General features: G+C 43.0%; 1 protein-coding gene across 1 annotated transcript in view; it reads left to right on the top strand.

Moving 5' to 3' along the window:
• cacul1 (CDK2 associated cullin domain 1) overlaps positions 1–20,976 on the top strand; it is a 164,068-nt gene that overhangs the window by 66,358 nt on the left and 76,734 nt on the right. The window contains exon 4 of the mRNA XM_072239633.1: positions 3,949–4,044. Within this exon, the coding sequence (XP_072095734.1) occupies positions 3,949–4,044 (96 nt within the window). The remainder of the gene's footprint in view (positions 1–3,948; positions 4,045–20,976) is intronic.

Genomic DNA, 20,976 nt, shown 5'->3' with positions numbered 1-20,976 from the left:
AATCCTACATCTGCAGCATACTTTCCCAGTGATTCTTCAGCACTGATCGAGTGTGAAGAAAGCCCCTGGAAATAAAGGAAAAATTCTGTGTCTCTCGCACGTGCTATTCCTATACCCCTGAGGTGCCCAGAACTGGAAGCCGATGCTGTGGTGCGAAAGGCAACCTATGGGAAAGGGCTGCTGAATCCTTTGAAGGGGCCAATCAATGACCAGCACCTCAGTGACTTTCAACTGGCAAATAAGCCAACCAACCCTTCACATTACACTTCGCCTCTTGAAACGCCCAACACCTTGACAATCTGACTGGTATGAACCCCTGTGAATGTCTCACTAAACTAGGTATAAAACACAGAAGTACAATATCCAGTACTATAAACCCAGTAGTCATTCACCCTCTCCCCCCCCCCCCCCCCAGTGTACTACAGTAATCTACCAGTCTGCTGGTATCCCAAAAGCCCAGCAGCCTCCCCTAGAATGTAATAACTATTTGAACTGCCCTCCCCCCCCCCCCCCCATTAACCCACTGACTACTGATGTGACTACCAGGTGAGTGATATTCCCTGGCTTGTCGGTAATGTAGGTGCAACATTCTTAACCAATAATAGCACAAATGCCACCTTTCTTTGTGAACAGGTATCTAAGGCCATCCGAATCAGTTCCCAGGCCAGTCTGGCCATACCGTACTATGAAAGTCTGTCCAAGACCTTTCTGCCTCTGTGATAGTCCTACCACACTGACCAGCAAGGGCACTGTGGTGGTGAATGTACAGCACCACATACCCCAGATAGAGGCAACCATACCACCCTGTGGAGAGCCACGGAAAGACCTAGAAGCCACATATCCAGTAAGTGCCATTCAGTGTCCAGGCGGTGCCAACTTTCAAAGCACCTTTTTTGCGTAGACACAGTTAGGATACTCCTCCTGCTCTCACTCGATGTGTCCCAGTGACTGGCTGGATCTGTGCCTATACTGCCTGTGCCAATATTCCTTTCCTTTCCCTTCCCTGTCACCTGGGGAATCACTTTCAGATTTGGGACCTTTGAATTAAATAAATCAAACCCAGAAAAGTACCAGTCCTTAAAGCTCTTACTCCACTGGGGGTTACTAAAGCTCTAGTTCTTTAAGGCCGTTACCATACTATGGGGCATGCTTGGCTGGAAGAGACTTCTCCTTCCTGGCTTCCCCAAAAACAGAATGCTAAGACCTGCAATGCTAGACAACTTCCTCCAACAGCCTTCCTCCGTGTCATCAAAAGGGATTGGTATTAATGTCATCCCTTCTGCGGTGTGGGTAGCAGTTGTCGTACAAATCCAGCAATTCAACACGTTAGTTCTGTTTGTGTATCTATACGCCATACACAGGAATGTGTTATAGCACCTCCTACCACACGTCAGCATCATCACCATTTCCATCAGTATCCAGCACTTTGCCATTCTGAAAGCACAAACTCACTTGTTTCTAATAGCTGGGTGTTTAGACATAAAACAGTCTTTATTAGCAAAGACAACAGCTAACGATTGTTCCCCAAATCTTCTAGTCTTCCAAAATATGAATTCCAAGTTTCCAATTTAACTGTCTACCAATGATCAATTCCCGAATTTCCCATTTCCCTTTGAAATGTGGACATCTTGTGTCAGGAATAAAGATGCACAGATTTCAAAGGCGTAACTTGGATTTCACATGGCTAGTGTGAGATTTGGGTCACACTCTGCAGTCAATTCAACAGAAAACAGATAAAATAATACACAGTACAAATAAAAATCCATGCATGTACTTCTCTTCCTTCAGAACTTTCACAAGTAACTGCAAAACTTAGAACAACCAATTAATTCCCTCAGTGAAGAACAAATTTTCTAAAGAACGGGGAAGAAAAGACTACTTGGTGCAAGGCCCCAACATATTAACACATTCATACAACCACTTAAAGTCCTCTGAAAAGATGATAACTCCTGCAAATTCCTGTACCAAGTAGAAGAATATTTCAATCAGTCACCTTTTCTGCTGAAGCATAGGATTAATTAAAATACCCATCCAATACAGATTTAACAAAAACAAGCTCTTGTGGCTACACTTCGCACATCATTTTCAAACTCAAATATTCACACTTTATTACAAGAGGAAGGAGTGCAGGGTGAATGACCCTATCTCCAAACGCTGAGGTGGGAAGGTGTCACCCCCCGCCTCCCCCCGCTACCCCTGCTGCCACTGAAGGTCCACTGGTGTCCTTTGCAGAGCCTTCAGCAAGAGACATAGGGAATCCTGAACAGAATATGGAGGAATTCTTGGAGGAAAAAGGAGTCCTTATCAGAAGAAGGCTTGAAGAATGATCCCTCTCCCTTTACAGCTTCCTGACCTCTCTTCCCTTGGCAGTGCTCCCTCCACATTGCAGAGAGGGTGAGAATGGGTACTCCATTTATGTGTTCCTTCAGCTCCTTAGCTATGAGTAATGGCAAAAGCATTTCCTTAAAAGTCACACAGCCCGCCATCCCCAGGCCGCTTGTCTAATTTGTGAACCCAACTGTAGGGACCCTCCCTTGTGTACTCTAAACCAAATAGCTGCACTTACAGTAATTAGAGCCCACTGGCAAAGGACTTTGGTCCATTCCTCCACTGTGCTGTACTCAGCTAGGAGTTTTAAATTCCACACTAGGAGGGAAGGGTACCTGATCCTGACCACCAATCCCATAATGATCATTACCTTTATGGGAAGCAAGTACTGCCCTTAAGGCATTATTGATCGCATTTTGGGACAGCTGTCACCCCCCCCTGCCCCTAGGATGGCCACTTCTATTAGACAGACTCACTCCAGTACAAAAACCATGTGACAAGAGGCTCTGCTGGCTTCTCTCTGTGCCTCTCCCCTAATCCTACCAATTACTTAGTAGAGAATTCCCTGATCTCTATTGTCACAGAGGGGCCCATTGTACCACTTCCCACATGTTCCTGATCCTCTTCTTCCTCTCCCTCCTGGGTATGTGGGTATGGGGCTGCGTGATCACCAGCCTAGCCTGTACTGTTCCGCCTGCATAGGGAGAAGAGTGATCAGTTTGAGGGAGAATCATTGAACTGCACTCTAACCTCTGTTTCCCATCCTCACCATCCAGTTAAGACATTCGCATCCTCCATGTATGTGTGGGGATCATCTCCCCACAGCTTCAAGGTTCAGACTTTGATGAGATCTGCTTGCCAATGAGTCTATCGGGCAGCCTCTCACTTCATATTCCAACCACCCTTTGCATGAAGAACTTGCCTAATATCCCATTTTAATCTCTCGCCTCTGATTTTAAACCTATGCCCTATTGAATGAGTTTTCACCTTGTCTGCTCTCCTCATGATCCCTCTATTAGGTCACTCCTTATTCTCCTATATTCCAGGAAATAACATCCCAGACTACACAGCCTCTTGTAACTCAGGCTGCCAAAACGGGCAACATCCTGGTAAATCTCATATGTACTCTTTCTGGTTTAACAATGTCTTTCCTTATAATGGAGTAACCAAAATGTACTCATTGCTCAAGTGCAGCCTTGTCAACATATTATAGAATTCACCATGTCTACACCTATACTGAATGCTCTGACTGATGAAGGCCAGCATACAAAACGCCTTCTTTACCATCTATCTGCCTGTGACATCGCTTCTAGTGAACTCTGCATTTGCACTCCCTCTGTTTCATAACATTCTCAGGAGCAGTACCGGTCATTGTGCAGGTCCTACCTGGTTTGATCTTCCATAATAGCAATACCTCAGTTATCTGGATTGAAAGTAATTTGCCAATCCTAAACTCACTTTTCTTGCTGAAAAGATCTTTAAGTCTTCATAACCTTCCACACTATCTGAAACAGCTACATTAGTATCAATTGCAAAGCAAACAAATAGAACCTATAATGCAGCTGGTATTTTACTTAGACATGCGTATTCCTTTAACACTGTCCTAAATACTTTTTGCAGGTCAGCTGCCCGGATGCTTACATTGAGAGGTTTAATGCAGCGCTGAGCCAGTACATGGGAGCTCTACAGAGCATTGTGCCTCTCTTCATTTACATGGTGAGTATCTGTTCACCTAGACTGTTGTCATTAGATAGGATGGAGCAGACTATTTTTCTATTTATAGATCTAGCAAAATGCTTTCTCTAGCTATTCATATACTTGGTTAATTGAAAAGATATTACTCCTCTAAGTGAATTTATTACAGACTCCAGAACTCTCCAGCCATGAATTTAATTCTGCATGAATTACTTCCGGGGCACCTAGGCACAACTCGAATAGCAGCAGTACTCTCAATAGATACGATTAAATATTCCTGTTTCAGCCTGATACAGCTAAAAAGCTTCCAAGGTCAGCACAGTCAACAAAGATGTCTTAGTGCGATTAAACGAACTATTGCTGCTTAAAACCAATGGAAACAACACCGTTTGTGGTTGGAAGTGCCTACGGAGGACACCTCGGAGGAAGTGCGGGCGGAGATTAGGATTACAAATGTGTTTAAGGAAACGAGGTTTTAAACTCCCTATACCGACTATCTTGCTGGCGAATGTGCAGTCACTGGTGAATAAAACATATGATCTCAGAGCCAGGGTGCTGAATCAGAGGGATAATAGGACTGCGTGTGTCCTTTGTTTCACAGAATCCTGGTTAACTCCTTCCGTACCAGATGCAGCGATTCAGATCAACGGGTTTACTATACCGTGTCAGTATAGATCTGTAGAGTCTCTCAAAAGCAGAGGTGGATGAGTATGCCTCATGATCAACTCTTCTTGGTGCACAAATATATCAGTGCTGTCCCAATTCTGCTCACCAGACCTGGACTATCTCGCAGTAAAGTGTCGTCCTTTTTACCTACCACAGGAGTTCTCTGGGGTCATTTCGGTAGCAGTTTACATTCCATCTCAGGCCCATGTCAAGCAGGCTTTAGATGATCTGAGCAATGGGATCAACATGCACGAAACAGCGCATCCTAACACCTTCACCATCGTTTTGGGCGATTTTAACCAGGCCAGTCTGAAAAAATCAATAAACAACTATCATTAACAGATCACTTGCAATACCAGAGCAAACAACATGCTGGACCATTGCTACACCACCATCAAGAATACTTACTGTGCTATTCCACACCCTCACTTCGGGAAGTCTGATCACCTGGCTGTACTTTTACTCCCTGAGTATAGGCAGAGACTGAAGACTGCAGCACCAGCAGTGAGGACCAGGAAGGTTTGGACAAGGAAAGCACAGGAGTGCCTGCAAGACTACTTTGACTGTATTCAGGGATTTATCTTTGAACCTGGATGACTATGCTGCAGTTGTTACCGATTCATTAAAACCTGTGTGGATGGGTGTGTGCCCACAAAGAATTATTATACATTCCCAAACCAAAAGCCGTGGATGAACCAGGAGGTAGGTCATCTGCTGAAAGTTAGATCTGTGGCATTTACATCTGGCCTGTACCAGAAAACCAGGTATGATTTGCAGAGGGCAATTTCGAACGAGTTGGAGGCGATATCAGATACGGCAACTCTGGCAAGGTCTGCAAGATATTACTTCCTACAAAGTGAAACCCAATCACCTGAATGGCATGATGCTTCACTACCAGATGAACTCAACACCTTCTATGCACGCTTTGAAAGGGAGAACACAACTACAGCTGCGAAGATCTCTGCTGCACCTGATGACCCTGTGATCTCTGTCTCAGAGGCCAATGTTGGACTGTTTTTAAAGAGAGTGAACTCTCGCAAGGTGGAAAGTCCCGATGGAGTACCTGGTAAGGCTCTGAAAACCTGTGCCAACCAACTAGCGGGAGTATTCAAGGACATTTTCAACCTCTCACTGCTATGGGCGGAAGTTCCCATTTGCTTCAAAAAGGCAACAATTATACCAGTGTCTAGGAAGAATAATGTGGGCTGCCTTAATGACTATCGCCCGGTAGCACTCACATCGACAGTGATGAAATGCTTTGAGAGGTTGGTCATAAACTGAACTCCTACCTCAGCAAGGACCTGGACCCATTGCAATTTGCCTATCGCCACAATAGGTCAATGTCAGGTGCAATGTTGCCTCAGTGGCTCTCCAAACGCATTTAGACCACCTGGACAACACAAACACCTACGTCTGGGTGCTGTTCATCGACTCTAGCTCAGTATCTAACACCATCATTCCCACAATCCTGATTGAGAAGTTGCAGAACCTGGGCCTCTGTACCTCCCTCTGCAATTGGATTCTCAACTTCCTAACCGGAAGGCCACAGTCTGTGCAGATTGGTGATAACGTATCCTCCTCGTTGGTGATCAACTCTGGCACACCTCAGGGGTGTGTGCTTAGCCCACTGCTCTACTCTCTGTATACACATGACTCTGTGGCTAGGCATAGCTCAAGTACCATCTATAAAATTTCTGACGATACAACCATGGTTGGTAGAATCTCGGGTGGTAACTCGAGGGCATACAGGAGTGAGATATGCCAACTAGTGGAGTGGTGCAGCAACAATAACCTGGCACTCAATGTCAGTAAGATGAAAGAGCTGATTGTGGACTTCAGGAAGGGTAAGATGAAGGAACACATACCAATCCTCCTAGAGGGATCAGAAGTGGAGAGAGTGAACAGTTTCAAGTTCCTGGGTGTCAAGATCTCTGAGGATCAAACCTGGTCCCAACATATCGATGTAGTTATAAAGAAGGCCAGACAGCGGATATATTTTATTAGGAGTTTGAGGGATCTGGCATGTCAACAAATACACTCAAAAACTTCTATAGTTGTACCGTGGAGAGCATTCTGACAGGCTGCATCACTGTCTGGTATGGAGGGGCTACTGAACAGGAGCGAAAGAAGCTGCAGATGGTTGTATATCTAGTCAGCTCCATCTTGGCACTAGCCTACAAAGTACCCAGGACATCTTTAGGGAGCGGTGTCTCAGAAAGGCAGTGGCCATTATTAAGGATCTCCAACACCCAGAGCATGCCCTTTTCTCACTGTTACCAAGGTAGGAGGTACAGAAGCCTGAAGACACACGCTCAGCTTTGGACACAACCTCTTTTTTTTAATATACAGTATCTCTGTTTTTGCACGATTTTTAATCTATTCAATATACGTAATTGATTCACTTGTTTATTTTTTTTCTTTACTAGATGATGTATTGCATTGAACTGCTGCTGAGCTAACAAATTTCATGTTACATGCTGGTGATTAAAAAACCTGATTCTGATTCTGAATAGCTTGGATTTGTCTGTTCTTCTTGCAGCTCAGTGGGAAATATTAGACCATAAGACATAGGAGCAGAATTAGGCCATTTGGCCCATCAAGTCTGACCCGCCATTCACTTATGGCTGATAACCTTTTTCCTCTCCTCAGCTTCACTTCCTGACCTTCTCCCCGTAACCTTTGATGTCGCGGCCATTTAAGAACTTATTAATCTCTGCCTTAAATACTCCCAATGGCCTTGCCTTGATAGCTACCTTTGGTAACAAATTCTACAAATTCACCACCCTCTAGCTAAAGAAATTTCTCCACATCTGTTTTAAATGGCCGACACTCTCTCCTGAGACTGTACCCTCTTGTCCTAGACTCCCCCACTATTGGAAACATCCTTTCCACATTTACTCTGTCTTGGGCTTTCAACATTTAAAAGATTTCAATATGGACCCTCCCCCCCCCCCCCCCACCATCCTTCTAAATCTCAAAGAGTACAGACCCAGAACCATCACACGTTCCTCGTATGATAACCTTTTCATTCCCAGAATCATCCTTGTGAACCTCCTCTGGACCCTCTCCAATGCCAGCACGTCTTTTCTAAGATGAGGAGCCTAAAACTGTTCACAATACTCAAGGTGAGGCTTCACCAGTGCCTTACAAAGCCTTAGCATCACATCCCTGCTCTTGTATTCTAGATCTCTTGAAATGAACGTTAGCATTGCATTTGCTTTCCTCACCACTGACTCAACCTGTAAGTTAACCTTCAGGGTGTTCTCCACAAGGACTCCCAAGTCGCTTTGCTTCTCAGATTTTTGGATTTCCTCTCTGTTTAGAAAATAGTTTGCATATTTATTTCTACTACAAAAGTGCATGATCATGCATTTTCCAACATTGTGTTTCATTTGCCGCTTTCTTGGCCATTCTTCTAATTTGTCTAAGTCCTTCTGCAGCCTTCCTGTTTCCTCAACACTACCTGCCTACCACCAATCTTCGTATCATCTGCAAACTTGGCAACAAAGCCATCTATTCCATCATCTAAATCATTGAAATACAGCATAAAAAGAAATGATCCAAACACCGACCCCTGCGGAACACCACCAGTCAGTGGCTGCCAACCAAAAAAGGGATTCTTTTATTCCCACTTGCTGCCTTCAACCAATCAGCCAATGCTCTAACCTTTGTGTCATCAGCAAATTTACTAACCTATCCCTCCACTTTTTCATCCAGGTCATTTATAAAAATCACGAAGAGTAGGGGTCCTAGAACAGATCCCTGAGGCACACCACTGGTGACTGACCATTCAGAATATGACCTGTCTACAACCACTCTTTGCCCTCTGTGGGCAAGCCAGTTCCTGATCCACAAAGCAATGTTTCCTTGGATCCCATGCCTCCTTACTTTCTCAATAAGCCTTACATAGGATACCTTGTCAAATGCCTTGCTGAAATCCATATACACTACATCTACTGCTGTACCTTCATCAATGTGTTTAGTCACATCCTCAAAAATTCAATCAGGCTGGCAAGGCACAACCTGCCTTTCACAAAGCCATGCTGACTATTCCTAATCATATTGTGCCTCTCCTAATGTTCATAAGTTCTGCCTCTCAAGTTTTTCCTCATCAATTTGTCATTCAGCTCTTTCGTCTTACTGATGTTGAGTGCAAGGTTGTTGCTGCGACATCACTCCACTAGTTGGCATATCTCACATCTGTATATCCTCTTGTCACCATCTGAGATTCTACCGACAATGGTTGTATCATCAGCAAGTTTATAGATGGTATTTGAGCTATGCTTAGCCAGACAGTCATTGGTATGGAGAGAGTAGAGCAGTGGGCTAAGCACAGATCCCTGAGGTGCACCAGTGTTGATCGTCAGCGAGGAGGTGATATTATCACCAATCCGCACAGATTGTGGTCTTCCGTTTAGGAAGTTGTGGATCCAATTGCAGAGTGAGATAAAGAGGCCCAGATCTGTAACTTCTTAATCAGAATATGAAAGTAAGCTAGCCAATAACATCAAAGAGGATACCAAAATTTTCTTCAGATACATAATCTGTAAAGCAGAGGTGAAAGTGGATATGAGACCACTGGAAAATGATGCTGGAGAGGTAGCAATGGGGGACAACAAAATGGCAGACAAAGTTTTAACTATTGAAGGCATTAGCTGTATGGTGGAACTTCTAGGTATCAGGGGGCATGATGTGTGTGAAATTACCATACCTAGAAGAAAGGTTCTTGGGAAACTGAAAGGCCTGAAGATAGTAGGTCACCTGGAGCAGATGGTGTGCATCCCAGAGTTCTGAAAGAGGTGGCTGAAGAGATTGTGGAGATATTAGGAATCATCTTTCAAGAATCACTAGATTCTGGAATGGTTCCAGAAGACTAGAGAGAGACAGAAAATGAAACTAGGTCAGTTAGTCTGACCTCAGTGGTTGGGAAGTTGTTAGAGTTGATCATTTATTATGAGGTCTCAGGCTACTTGGAGGCACATGATAAAATAGGCCACAGTCAGTATGGTTTCCTGAAGGGAAAATCTTGCCCGACAAATCTGTTGGAATTGTTAGAAGAAATAATAAGCAGGAATAGACAATGAAGAATTAGTGGATGTTGTGTACTTGGATTTTCAGAAGGTCTTTGATAAGTTGCCACACATGAGACTGTGTAACAAGCTATGAGCCCATGGTATTACAGAAAAGTTTCTAGCATGGATAAAACAGTGGCAGATTGGAGGAGGCAAAAAGTCAAAATGAAGGGAACTTTTCTGGCTGGCTGCCAGTGACTAGTGATGTTCTATGGGAGCCTGTGTTTGGATCGATTCTTTTTAATTTACATGTTAATGATTTGGATGTTGGAATTGATGGTTTGTTGCAGTTTTCAGACGATATGAAAATAGGTGAAATGGCAGGTAGCTTTGAGGAAGTAGAGAGGCTGTAGAAGGACAGACAGATTAGGAGAATGGTCAAAGAAATGGCAGATGGAATACAGTGTATGGTTATGCATTTTAGTAGAAGAAATGAAAGGCATGACTATGAAAGACAATGGAGTGAAAATACAAAAAAACTGAGTTGCAAAAGGAATTGCAGGTTGAGTCTGTGGCGATGTTAGCATTCAGTTCAAGAGGACGAGAATATAAAAGCAAGGATGTAATGTTGAGACTTTATAACGCACTAGTGAGACCCCACTTGGAGAATTCAAAGCAGGTTTGAAAGGATGTGCTGAAACTGGAGAGGGTTCAAAGGAGGTTCATGAAATTGATTCCAAGATTGAATGGCTTGTCATATGAAGAGCGTTTGGTAGCTCTGGGCCTGTATTCACTGCAATTCAGAAAAATGAGGATTGACCTCATTGAAACCTATCAAATGGTGAAAGGCCTTGATAGAGCGGATGTGGAGAGGATGTTTCCTATGGTGGGACAGTCTAAGACTGGAGGACACTGCCTCAGAATAGAGGGGCATCCTGTGAGAATGGGCATGAGAAGGAATTTCTTTAGCCAGAGACTGATGGATCTATGGAATTCTTTTCCACAGGCAGCTGTGCAGGCCAAGTCTTTATGTATATTTAAGGCAGAGATTGATAGATTATTGGTTGTTCAGGGCGTGGAGAGATATGGGGAGAAGGCGGGAGAATGAGAGAGGAAAATTTGATCAGCCATGATTAAATGGTGGAGCAGATGCGATGGGCCAAATAGCCTAATACTGCTCCTATAGCTTAAGGTCTTTTGAGCAGAAAGAACTACAAAAAGTAATAGATATGGCCCAGTCCCTCACAGGTAAAGCCCTCCTTGCAATTGAGCACATCTACGTGGAGCACTGTTGCAAGAAAACAGCATCCACCATCAGGGAACCTCACCACCCAGGCCATGCACTCTTCTCAATGTTGCCATCAGGAAGGAGGTACAGGAGCCTCAGGACTCTCACCACCAGGTTCAGGGACAGTTAATACCCCTCAACCATCAGGTTCTTGAATCAGTGGGGATAAGTTCACTCAGCTTCACTCACCCCATCGCTGAACTGTTCTCACTTGCTCCATCATTGAAACATCCCTGCAACCAATGGACTCACTTTCAAGGACTCTTCATCTCATGTTCTTGATATTTATTGCTTATTTAATTATCAATGTTTCTTTTTCATTTATCCAGTTTGTTGTCTTTTGCACATTGGTTGTTTGTCCGTACTTCCATTGATTCTACTGTGTTTCTTGGATTTACTGTGATTGCTCATAGGAAAACTAATCTCAGGGTTGTATATGGTTATATATATATGTCCCTTGATAATAAATTTACTTTGAACTTGGATTTAAAGAATATAATCCAAGGATTAGAAGAAGGCCTTTCAGGAGTAGACCATAAGATATAGGAGCAGAATTAGGCCATTTGGCCCATCTAGTCCTCTCTGTCATTTCATTGTGCCTGATCCATTTACCTCTCAGCCCCACCATAAGACCATAAGAATAAGAGTAAAGTTGTATATTTTGTTTGTTCAAAGTGTATATCTCTCTTCTGTAAAACCACCGTTGATGCTAGGTTGATCATTAATTTTAAACGTTATTTTTAAAGAGTGGCTGTCAAAATAATGTGTCCATTGGTTTGGATCTTTGAAAATTGATCAGATTCTGAAAAATTTTGTGAATTAGCAAGCAGTAAATGAGCACTGCTATTCAGAGATGGAGGGATTGTGGAACAGTTAAGTGTAGGCTGATTAGCCTAATATCTGTCATTGGAAAAGTGCTTGAATCTAGTATCTACTTGACAAAATATTGGAGCTGTGTCTGATGCCATTAGTACAGTAGTTAAAGTGGAACCAGTTTTTGCAATGTGTTTAAATCTCCAAAAGGCATTTGACAAAGTATCACAATAAAGGGCACTGTAAGATGGCTAGCCATTAGTTTGAAGGGGGATATTGGAAGTGGGATTGGTTGGATTACAGAAATAATGGAGTAGAGATAAATGAACCATTTGCAGGTTGATAAACTGTAACTATTCACAGATTAGTGCTGGGGCCAAAGCTGCTTAGAGGTTCTCATTTTCTTGACTGCAGGAACTGAACATGCTAACACTACAAAACAAATTGGAAAACTAAGTTGTGATGAGGAAACAGATTCTATAAAAGGATATGAGAATAGTCAATTGAGTGGGAAAACAATTCAGGTGGAATATAATATAGGGATCTGAAGTTACCCACTTTGTAAGAAGGATATACAATATTGTAGGAGCAATAACTTTATGTATATAGTACCTGTCATACATTAAGGTGCTTTACATAGATTGTAAAGAGAAATCAACAGAGGCATAACAATACGAGACAAGATTAAAAATCATACGTAAAACAATCATTATATAGAATAAAATGTACTTGAATATACCAAATTATATGAATGTAGTACAGTAAATAAATTGTGAGATGTTGTTGCTCTAAATCATTAATTCTGAGGTGTATATATTTCAATGCTAGGAGTATTGCGGGAAAGGCGGATGAGTTGAGGGCATGGATTGACACGTGGAATTATGACGTTATAGCAATTAGTGAAACTTGGCTACAGGAGGGGCAGGTCTGGCAGCTTAATATTCCAGGGTTCCGATGTTTCAGATGTGATCGAGGCAGAGGAATGAAAGGTGGGGGAATAGCATTGCTTGTTAGGGAAAATATTACAGCAGTGCTCAGGCAGGACAGATTAGAGGGCTTGTCCACTGAGTCCTTATGGGTGGAGCTGAGAAACAGGAAAGGTATGGCCACATTAGTGGGATTGTATTACAGACCACCCAATAGTCAACGAGAATTGGAAGAGCAAATCTGCAGAGAGATAGCAGGCAACTGCAGGAAACATAAAGTTGTGGTGGTAGGGGATTTTAATTTTCCATATATCGATTGGGACTCCCATACTGTTAGGGGTCTAGATGGTTTAGAGTTTGTAAAATGTGTTCAGGAAAGTTTTCTAAATCAATATATGGAGGGACCAACTAGAGGGGATGCAATATTGGATCTCCTGTTAGGAAACGAGTTAGGACAAGTGACGGAAGTCTGTGTAGGAGAGCACTTTGGTTCCAGTGATCATTACACCATTAGTTTCAACTTGATCATGGACAAGGATAGATCTGGTCCTAGGGTTGAGGTTCTTAACTGGAAGTAGGCCAAATTTGAAGAAATGAGAAAGGATCTAAAAAGTGTGGATTGGGACAGGTTGTTCCCTGGCAAAGATGTGATTGGTAGGTGGGAAGCCTTCAAAGGAGAAATTTTGAGAGTGCAGAGTTTGTATGTTCCTGTCAGGATTAAAGGCAAAGTGAGTAGGAATAAGGAACCTTGGTTCTCAAGGGATATTGCAACTCTGATAAAGAAGAAGAGGAGTTGTATGACATGTATAGGAAACAGGGAGTAAATAAGGTGCTTGAGGAGTATAAGAAGCGCAAGAAAATACTTAAGAAAGAAATCAGGAGGGCTAAAAGAGGACATGAGGTTGCCTTGGCAGTCAAAGTGAAGGATAATCCAAAGAGCTTTTACAGGTATATTAAGAGCAAAAGGATTGTAAGGGATAAAATTGGTCCTCTTGAAGATCAGAGTGGTCAGCTATGTGTGGAACCAAAGGAAGTGGGGGAGATCTTAAATAGGTTTTTTGCGTCTGTATTTACTAAGGAAAGTGGCATGAAGTCTATGGAATTAAGGGAATCAAGTAGTGAGATTATGGAAACTGTACAGATTGGAAAGGAGGCGGTGCTTGCTGTCTTGAGGAAAATTAAAGTGGATAAATCCCCGGGACCTGACAGGGTGTTCCCTCGGACTTTGAAGGAGACTAGTGTTGAAATTGTGGGGGCCCTGGCAGAAATACTTAAAATGTCGCTGTCTATGGGTGAGGTGCCGGGGGATTGGAGAGTGGCTTATGTTGTTCCGTTGTGTAAAAAAGGATCAAAAAGTAATCCGGGAAATTATAGGCCAGTAAGTTTAACGTCGGTAGTGGGTAAGTTATTGGAGGGAGTACTAAGAGACAGAATCTACAAGCATTTGGATAGACAGGGACTTATTAGGGAGAGTCAACATGGCTTTGTGCGTGGTAGGTCATGTTTGACCAATCTATTGGAGTTTTTCGAGGAGGTTACCAGGAAAGTGGATGAAGGGAAGACAGTGGATATTGTCTACGTGGACATCAGTAAGGCCTTTGACAAGGTCCCGCATGGGAGGTTAGTTAGGAAAATTCAGTCACTAGGTATACATGGAGAGGTGGTAAATTGGATTAGACATTGGCTCGATGGAAGAAGCCAAAGAGTGGTAGTAGAGAATTGCTTCTCTGAGTGGAGGCCTGTGACTAGTGGTGTGCCACAGGGATCAGTGCTGGGTCCATTGTTATTTGTCATGTATATCAATGATCTGGATGATAATGTAGTAAATTGGATCAGCAATTTTGCTGATGATACAAAGATTGGAGGTGTAGTGGACAGTGAGGAAGGTTTTCAGAGCCTGCAGAGGGATTTGGACCAGCTGGAAAAATGGGCTGAAAAATGGCAGATGGAGTTTAATACAGACAAGTGTGAGATATTGCATGTTGGAAGGACAAACCAAGGTAGAACATACAGGGTTAATGGTAAGGCACTGAGGAGTGCAGTGGAACGGAGGGATCTGGAAATACAGATACAAAATTCCCTAAAAGTGGCGTCACGGGTAGATAGGGTTGTAAAGAGAGCTTTTGGTACATTGGCCTTTATCAATCAAAGTATTGAGTATAAGAGCTGGAATATTATGATGAGGTTGTATAAGGCATTGGTGAGGCCGAATCTGGAGTATTGTGTTCAGTTTTGGTCACCAAATTACAGGAAGGATATAAATAAGGTTGAAAGAGTGCAGAGAAGGTTTACAAGGATGTTGCTGGGACTTGAGAAACTCAGTTACAGAGAAAGGTTGAATAGGTTAGGACTTTATTCCCTGGAGCGTAGAAGAATGAGGGGAGATTTGATAGAGGTATATAAAATTATGGTGGGTATAGATAGAGTGAATGCAAGCAGGCCTTTTCCACTGAGGCAAGGGGAGAAAAAAATCAGAGGACATGGGTTAAGGGTGAGGGGGGAAAAGTTGAAAGGGAACATTAGGGGGGGCTTCTTCACACAGAGTGGTGGGAGTATGGAATGAGCTGCCAGGTGAGGTGGTAAATGCGGGTTCTTTTCTAACATTTAAGAATAAATTGGACAGATACATGGATGGGAGGTGTATGGAGGGATATGGTCCGTGTGCAGGTCAGTGGGACTAAGCAAAAAATGGTTCAGTAAAGCCAAGAGGGGCCAAGAGGCCTGTTTCTGTGCTGTAGTTTCTATGGTTTCATGTTATGAAAGAAACAGTTGGTCGGTGTACATCTAGTGATAAAGACATCAAGTAGAATGTTGAACTTTATTGTAAGACTAATGGAATACAAATGTAGAAATCTTGATCCAACTGTACAGGGCTGTGAGGCCACATTTGGTGAATTGCATACAATACTCTTCAAAGCACCCAGTGCTAGAGTAGCTTCTGAATGAGGGAAAATTGAATAGATTGACCCTATACTTTCTGTAGCTGAGAAGAATAAGAGATGAGTAAATCTGAGGGTGTTTGAAGGGTAGATACCATGGGGAGAATCCAGAACCAGATGTAGCAATCACAGATTACGGGGTTGGCAATTTATAACTGAGGTGGAGAAGAATCTCTTCAGGGAGTAGAGACTCTTCACAATTCTGTACTCCAGTGAACTACAAATGCATTATTAATGTTCAAAATTGAAATAGACCTTTTAAACTTGTAAGGGGATTAAGTGCTATGGGTTTTGGGAAGGGCTACAAGGTCTGAGTTTATCCATAATCTTACTTTGTAAGGGAACACGTTTAAGAGTTCATAATCTATTTCTCATTTTTGTTCTTAGAACTACATAGATTTATGTTAAAGTATTAGCTGGGCAGAAGGGACAAGTTCAGTATATGTGAAACAGCTCCTGTCTTATAAAAGGCAAGGCTAAATGGATAATTTGTTGTTCCTATCTTCCTGTATATTTATTAGTAAATCTGCTCTATTGGAGGTCATGCACTGCCCTGCAGATTTCAGAAATAATTTACACACGTCACTTTACATGTAATTTGAGTCTAAATACTGCAGGATTCAGTAGGACAGAATTCTTAATTCATTATCATTGGGGTTAGTGCTGGTTGCTATTGAGTAAGAAAGGTTAAAAACAAATGCTAATCCAAGTTTACTCTTTGGATTTCTCTGAATTTCAGTCTGATTTTAGCGCAACAATGATTAGATGGGAAAAGCCTTCAATGTAGATTTTATGTTAGATATATGACCAAAAGCCATATGAGCAGAATTAGGCCATTTGGCCCATCGAGTTTGCTCCACCATTTCATTTCCCTCTCAACCCCATTCTCCTGCCTTCTCCCTGTAACTTTTCACACCTTGACTTATCAAGAATCTATCAACCTCCGCCACAAATACGCCAAATATCTTAGCCTCCACAGTCGCCTGTGGCAATGAATACCACAGATTCACCACCCTCTGGCTAATGAAATTCCTCCTCATCACCATTCTAAATAGACGTACTTCTATTCTGAGATTGTGCCTTCTGGTCCTAAACTCCCACACTGTAGGAAATATCCTCTGCACATCCACTCTATCTAGGCCTTTCAACATTTCATAGGTCTCAATGAGGCCATCTCTCATTTTTCTAAATTCCAGTGAGTACAGCCCCAGAGCCATTAAACTTTCCTCATACGATAAGGTTTTCAATCCTGGAATCATTTTTGTTAACTTTTTTTGAACCTTGTCCAATGTCAGCACATTGTTTCTTAGATAAGGGCCCAAAACTGCTCACAATACTCCAAGTGAGGTCTCACCAGTGCCTTAAAACCTCCATATTACATACTTGCTTTTATATTCTAGACTTCTTGAAATGAATGCTAACATTGCACTTGCCTTCATCACCACTGACTTAGCCTGCAAGTTAACATTTAGGGCATCCTGCATAAGTAGTCCCAAGTCCTTCTGAATTCGGATTTTTGAATTTTCTTCCCGTTTAGAAAATAGTCTATGCTTTTATTCCTTCTACCAATGTGTGTGACCAAACGCCTCCTGACACTGTATTCTTTGCAAAGAGGTTTCCCAATCTCCTTTGGATCAAACTGATATACAGGAGGGAGATCAGTGGGGAGGGAAGAATGGACAAGGGAGTCACATAGGGAGCGATCCCTGTGGAAAGCAGAATGTGGGGGGAGGGAAAGATGTGTTTGGTGGGATCCTGTTGGAGATGGCAGAAGTTTTGTAGGAATATGTGCTGGATGTGGAGGCTGGTGGGGTGGTAGGTGAGGACAAGAGGAAACCTATTCCTGGTAGGGTGGCAGTGGATGGGGTAAGAGCAGATGTGTGGGAAATGGAAGAGATGCGGTTGAGGGCAACATTGACGGCGGAAGAAAGGAAGCCCCTTTAGTTGAAAAAGGAGGACACCTCCTTCGTTCTTGAATGAAAAGCCCATCCTGGAAGCATATGCAGTGGAGCCAGAGGAATTGAAGGAAGGGGATGGCATTTTTACAAGTAATAGGGTGGGGAGAGGTACATCCAGGTAGCTGTGAAAGTCTGTGGGGTTATAATAGACATCAGTAGATAAGCTGTCTCCAGTGAGATTGAGAAAGAGGAGGGAGGTTTCAGAATTGGCCAGGTGAATTTGAGGGTGGGGTGGACGTTGGAGGCAAAGTTGATTTTGCCATCGAGTTCCGCAGATTGCAGGAAGCAGCACCAATGCAGACATCGATGTAGCGAAGGAGAAGTGCGGGATGGACACCAATGTAGGCTTGAAACATAGGCTGTTTCAAGACATAATTGTAGCCAACAAAAAGGCAGAGGTAGCTGACACCCGGGTGACTGTCCATGGCTACACCTTTTGTTTGAAGGAAATGGGAGGAGCCAAAGGAGAAATTATATATAGCGAGGACAAGTTCCACTAGACGGAGAGTTGGGGTGGGTGGGAACTGGTTGGGACTCGTGTCCAGAAAGAAATGGAAAACTTTGAGGCCTTCATGGTGGGGGATGGAGCTGTGTAGGGACTGGACATCAATAGTGAAAATAAGATGATGGGGGCCAGGGAACCTGAAATCATTGAAAAGATCCAGTGTGTGAAGTGTCATGGATGTAGGTAGGAAGGGACTGAACTAGGGGGGGATAAAACAGAGTTGAGGTATGCAGATATGTGTTCAGTGGGGCAGGAAAAAGCTGAAACAATGGGTCTACATGAACAAGTGGGTTTATAGATCTTGAGTAGGAGGTAGAAATGGAGGATGAGGGAACTATGAGGATGGTGGCAGTGGATGGGAGATCCCCAGAGCTAATAAGGTCAGTGATGGTGTGGGAGACAATAGCCTGTTGCTCCTTAGTGGGATCTTGTTTGCGGGGTAAGTAGGAGGAGGTGTCTGAGAGTTGTTGCTGGGTCTCAGAAAGATTTCAAAGGTACATCTAATGTCAGAGAAATGTATCCAATATACATCCTGAAATATTTTTTCTCTGCAGTCACCCCCAAAAACTGAGAAGTGCCCCCAAAGAATGAATGACAGTTAAATGTTAGAACCCCTAAGCCCACCCCCCAGCTCCCCCTCCACGTGTAAGCAGCAGCAAAGCAACAATCCCCCCCTCCCCCAGCAGCAAATAAATACATCGGCACCCGCCACCGAGCATTCAGGCTTGCAGCAAAGCATCAATAAAGGCACAGACTCACAGTACCCCAAAGGCTGTTTGTTCACCCAGTATTCAGCATACCACAGGCTCTCTCTCTCCGTAATAAGGGAGAAAGAGGTGTCTCTGTTTCACTGTGAGAGGGAAAACATAACAACTCACCAATTTACGATGTTAAAAGTCCCATTGATTCGCTTTTTCTGAGCTCTGTGCCCAAAGAACTCAGGTTTCTGGGTACACAGCCAAAGATCTTCCATCTCCCACGACACCTTGGATTCCTGCAGAGACACCAATCTCCAGAGCCACGAGATCCCGGAACTCCGAAGGCAAGCTAATCTCTTAGGCCGCATCCTTGGCAAATTGCATAATGGCCAGTCATGAAACCCCGAGAGCGGGTCCTGTTCCCGCAAAGAACCGTAGTCAGCGTGTAACTCCAGGTCAGGGTCTTCAAAAGAACACTGAAAGGGAGAAATAGAGATATTAAAGATGGAAATAAAGCTGTTTTTGAAGATGCAAGCAAATGAGTTGCCGTTAGGCGCTGTTGTCTTCTCCTAAGCTCCTTCTCCTTGTAAAGGAGGTCAGTCCACCAGACTGCTACAGCACCCTCTTGATCTGTGGGTTTGATGGTGAGGTTAGGATTAATGCGGCGGGAGGGAAGAACAGAGCATTCGGAAGGGCTAGAAAAGGCACTCTTTATTCCAACTCTGCCTCCTGCCAATCAGCCAATGCTCTATCCATGCCTGTATCTTTCCTGTAATAAAATGGGCTCTTATTTTGCTAAGCAGCTTTAAGTGTAGCACCTTGTCAAAGGCCTTCTGAAGATCTACCAATTCTCCGTTGTCTATCCTCCTTGTTACTTCCTCAAAGAATTCCAACAAATTTGTCAGGCAAGGTTTTCCCTTAAGGAAGCCATGTTGTTTTTGGTCTATTTTATCATGTGCCTACAATACTCCAAAACCACATCCTTAACAATCTACTCCAACGTCTTCCCAACTACTGAGGTCAGGAAAACTGGCCCATAACCTCCTTTCTTCTGCCTCCTTCCCTTCTTGAAGAGTGGAGTGACATTTGCAATTGTCCAGTCTGTTGGAACCATGCCAGAATCTAGTGATTCATGAAAGATCTTTACTAATGCTTCCACAATCTCTTAAGTTATCTCTTTAGAACCCTTGGGTGTAGTCCATCTTGTCCAGGTGACTTATTTACCTTCAGACCTTTTAGCTTTCCAACCACATTCTCCTTGGTAATAGCAACAGCATTCACTTCTGACCCCTGACACTCAAACTCTGGCATACTGCTAGTGTCTTCCACAGTGAAGAGTGATGCAACATACGTATACATTTTGTCCTCTATTTCCTTCCTTGTCCCCCATTGCTACCTCTTCAGCATCATTTTTCAGCGATCTGATATCTACTCTTGCCGGTCTTTTACTCTTTATATCCCTGAGAAAGCTTCTTCTGTGTTCTTTGATATTATTGGCCAGCTTCATATTTCATCATTTCCCTCCTTATAGCTTTTTTAGTTGCCTTCTGTTGGTTTTTAAAAGCTTTTCAATTGTCTGACTTCCCACTAATGTTTGCTCTATTATATACCCTCTCTTTTGCTTTTATGTTGCTTTGACTTCCTTTGTCAGACATGGTTGAGTTATCCTAACTTATAGAATACTTCTTCCTTGGGATGTATCTGCACTTCCTGAATTGCTCCCAGAAACTCCAACCAATGCTGCTCTGACATCATCCATGCCAATGCCACTTCCAATGAACTTTGGTCAACTCCTCTCCCATGCCTCTGTAATTCTCTTGACTCCACTTTAATACTGATACATTTGACATTAGCTTCTCCCTCTCAAATTATGGGGTGAATTCTATCATATTGTGATCACTGCCTCATAAGGGTCCTTTAGTGGAAAGTTAAAGGATAGGGAAGCTTTTAAAAACTAACAAAAGGCAACTAAAAGTCATCAAGAAGGTAAAGATGAAATATGAAAGTAAACTAGCCAATAATAAAGAGGTTACCAAAAGTTTCTTCAGACACATAAAATGTAAAAGAGAAGAGAATGGATATTGGACCACAAGAAAATGATGCTGGAGAGGTAGTAAAGTGGGACAACGAAACAGCTGACAAACTGCG

The sequence above is a fragment of the Mobula birostris genome, chromosome 21, assembly GCF_030028105.1.
Source record: "Mobula birostris isolate sMobBir1 chromosome 21, sMobBir1.hap1, whole genome shotgun sequence".
Lineage (NCBI taxonomy): Eukaryota > Metazoa > Chordata > Chondrichthyes > Myliobatiformes > Myliobatidae > Mobula > Mobula birostris.
Note: the sequence above shows the minus strand (reverse complement) of the source record. Positions and strands in the feature narration are given on the sequence as shown.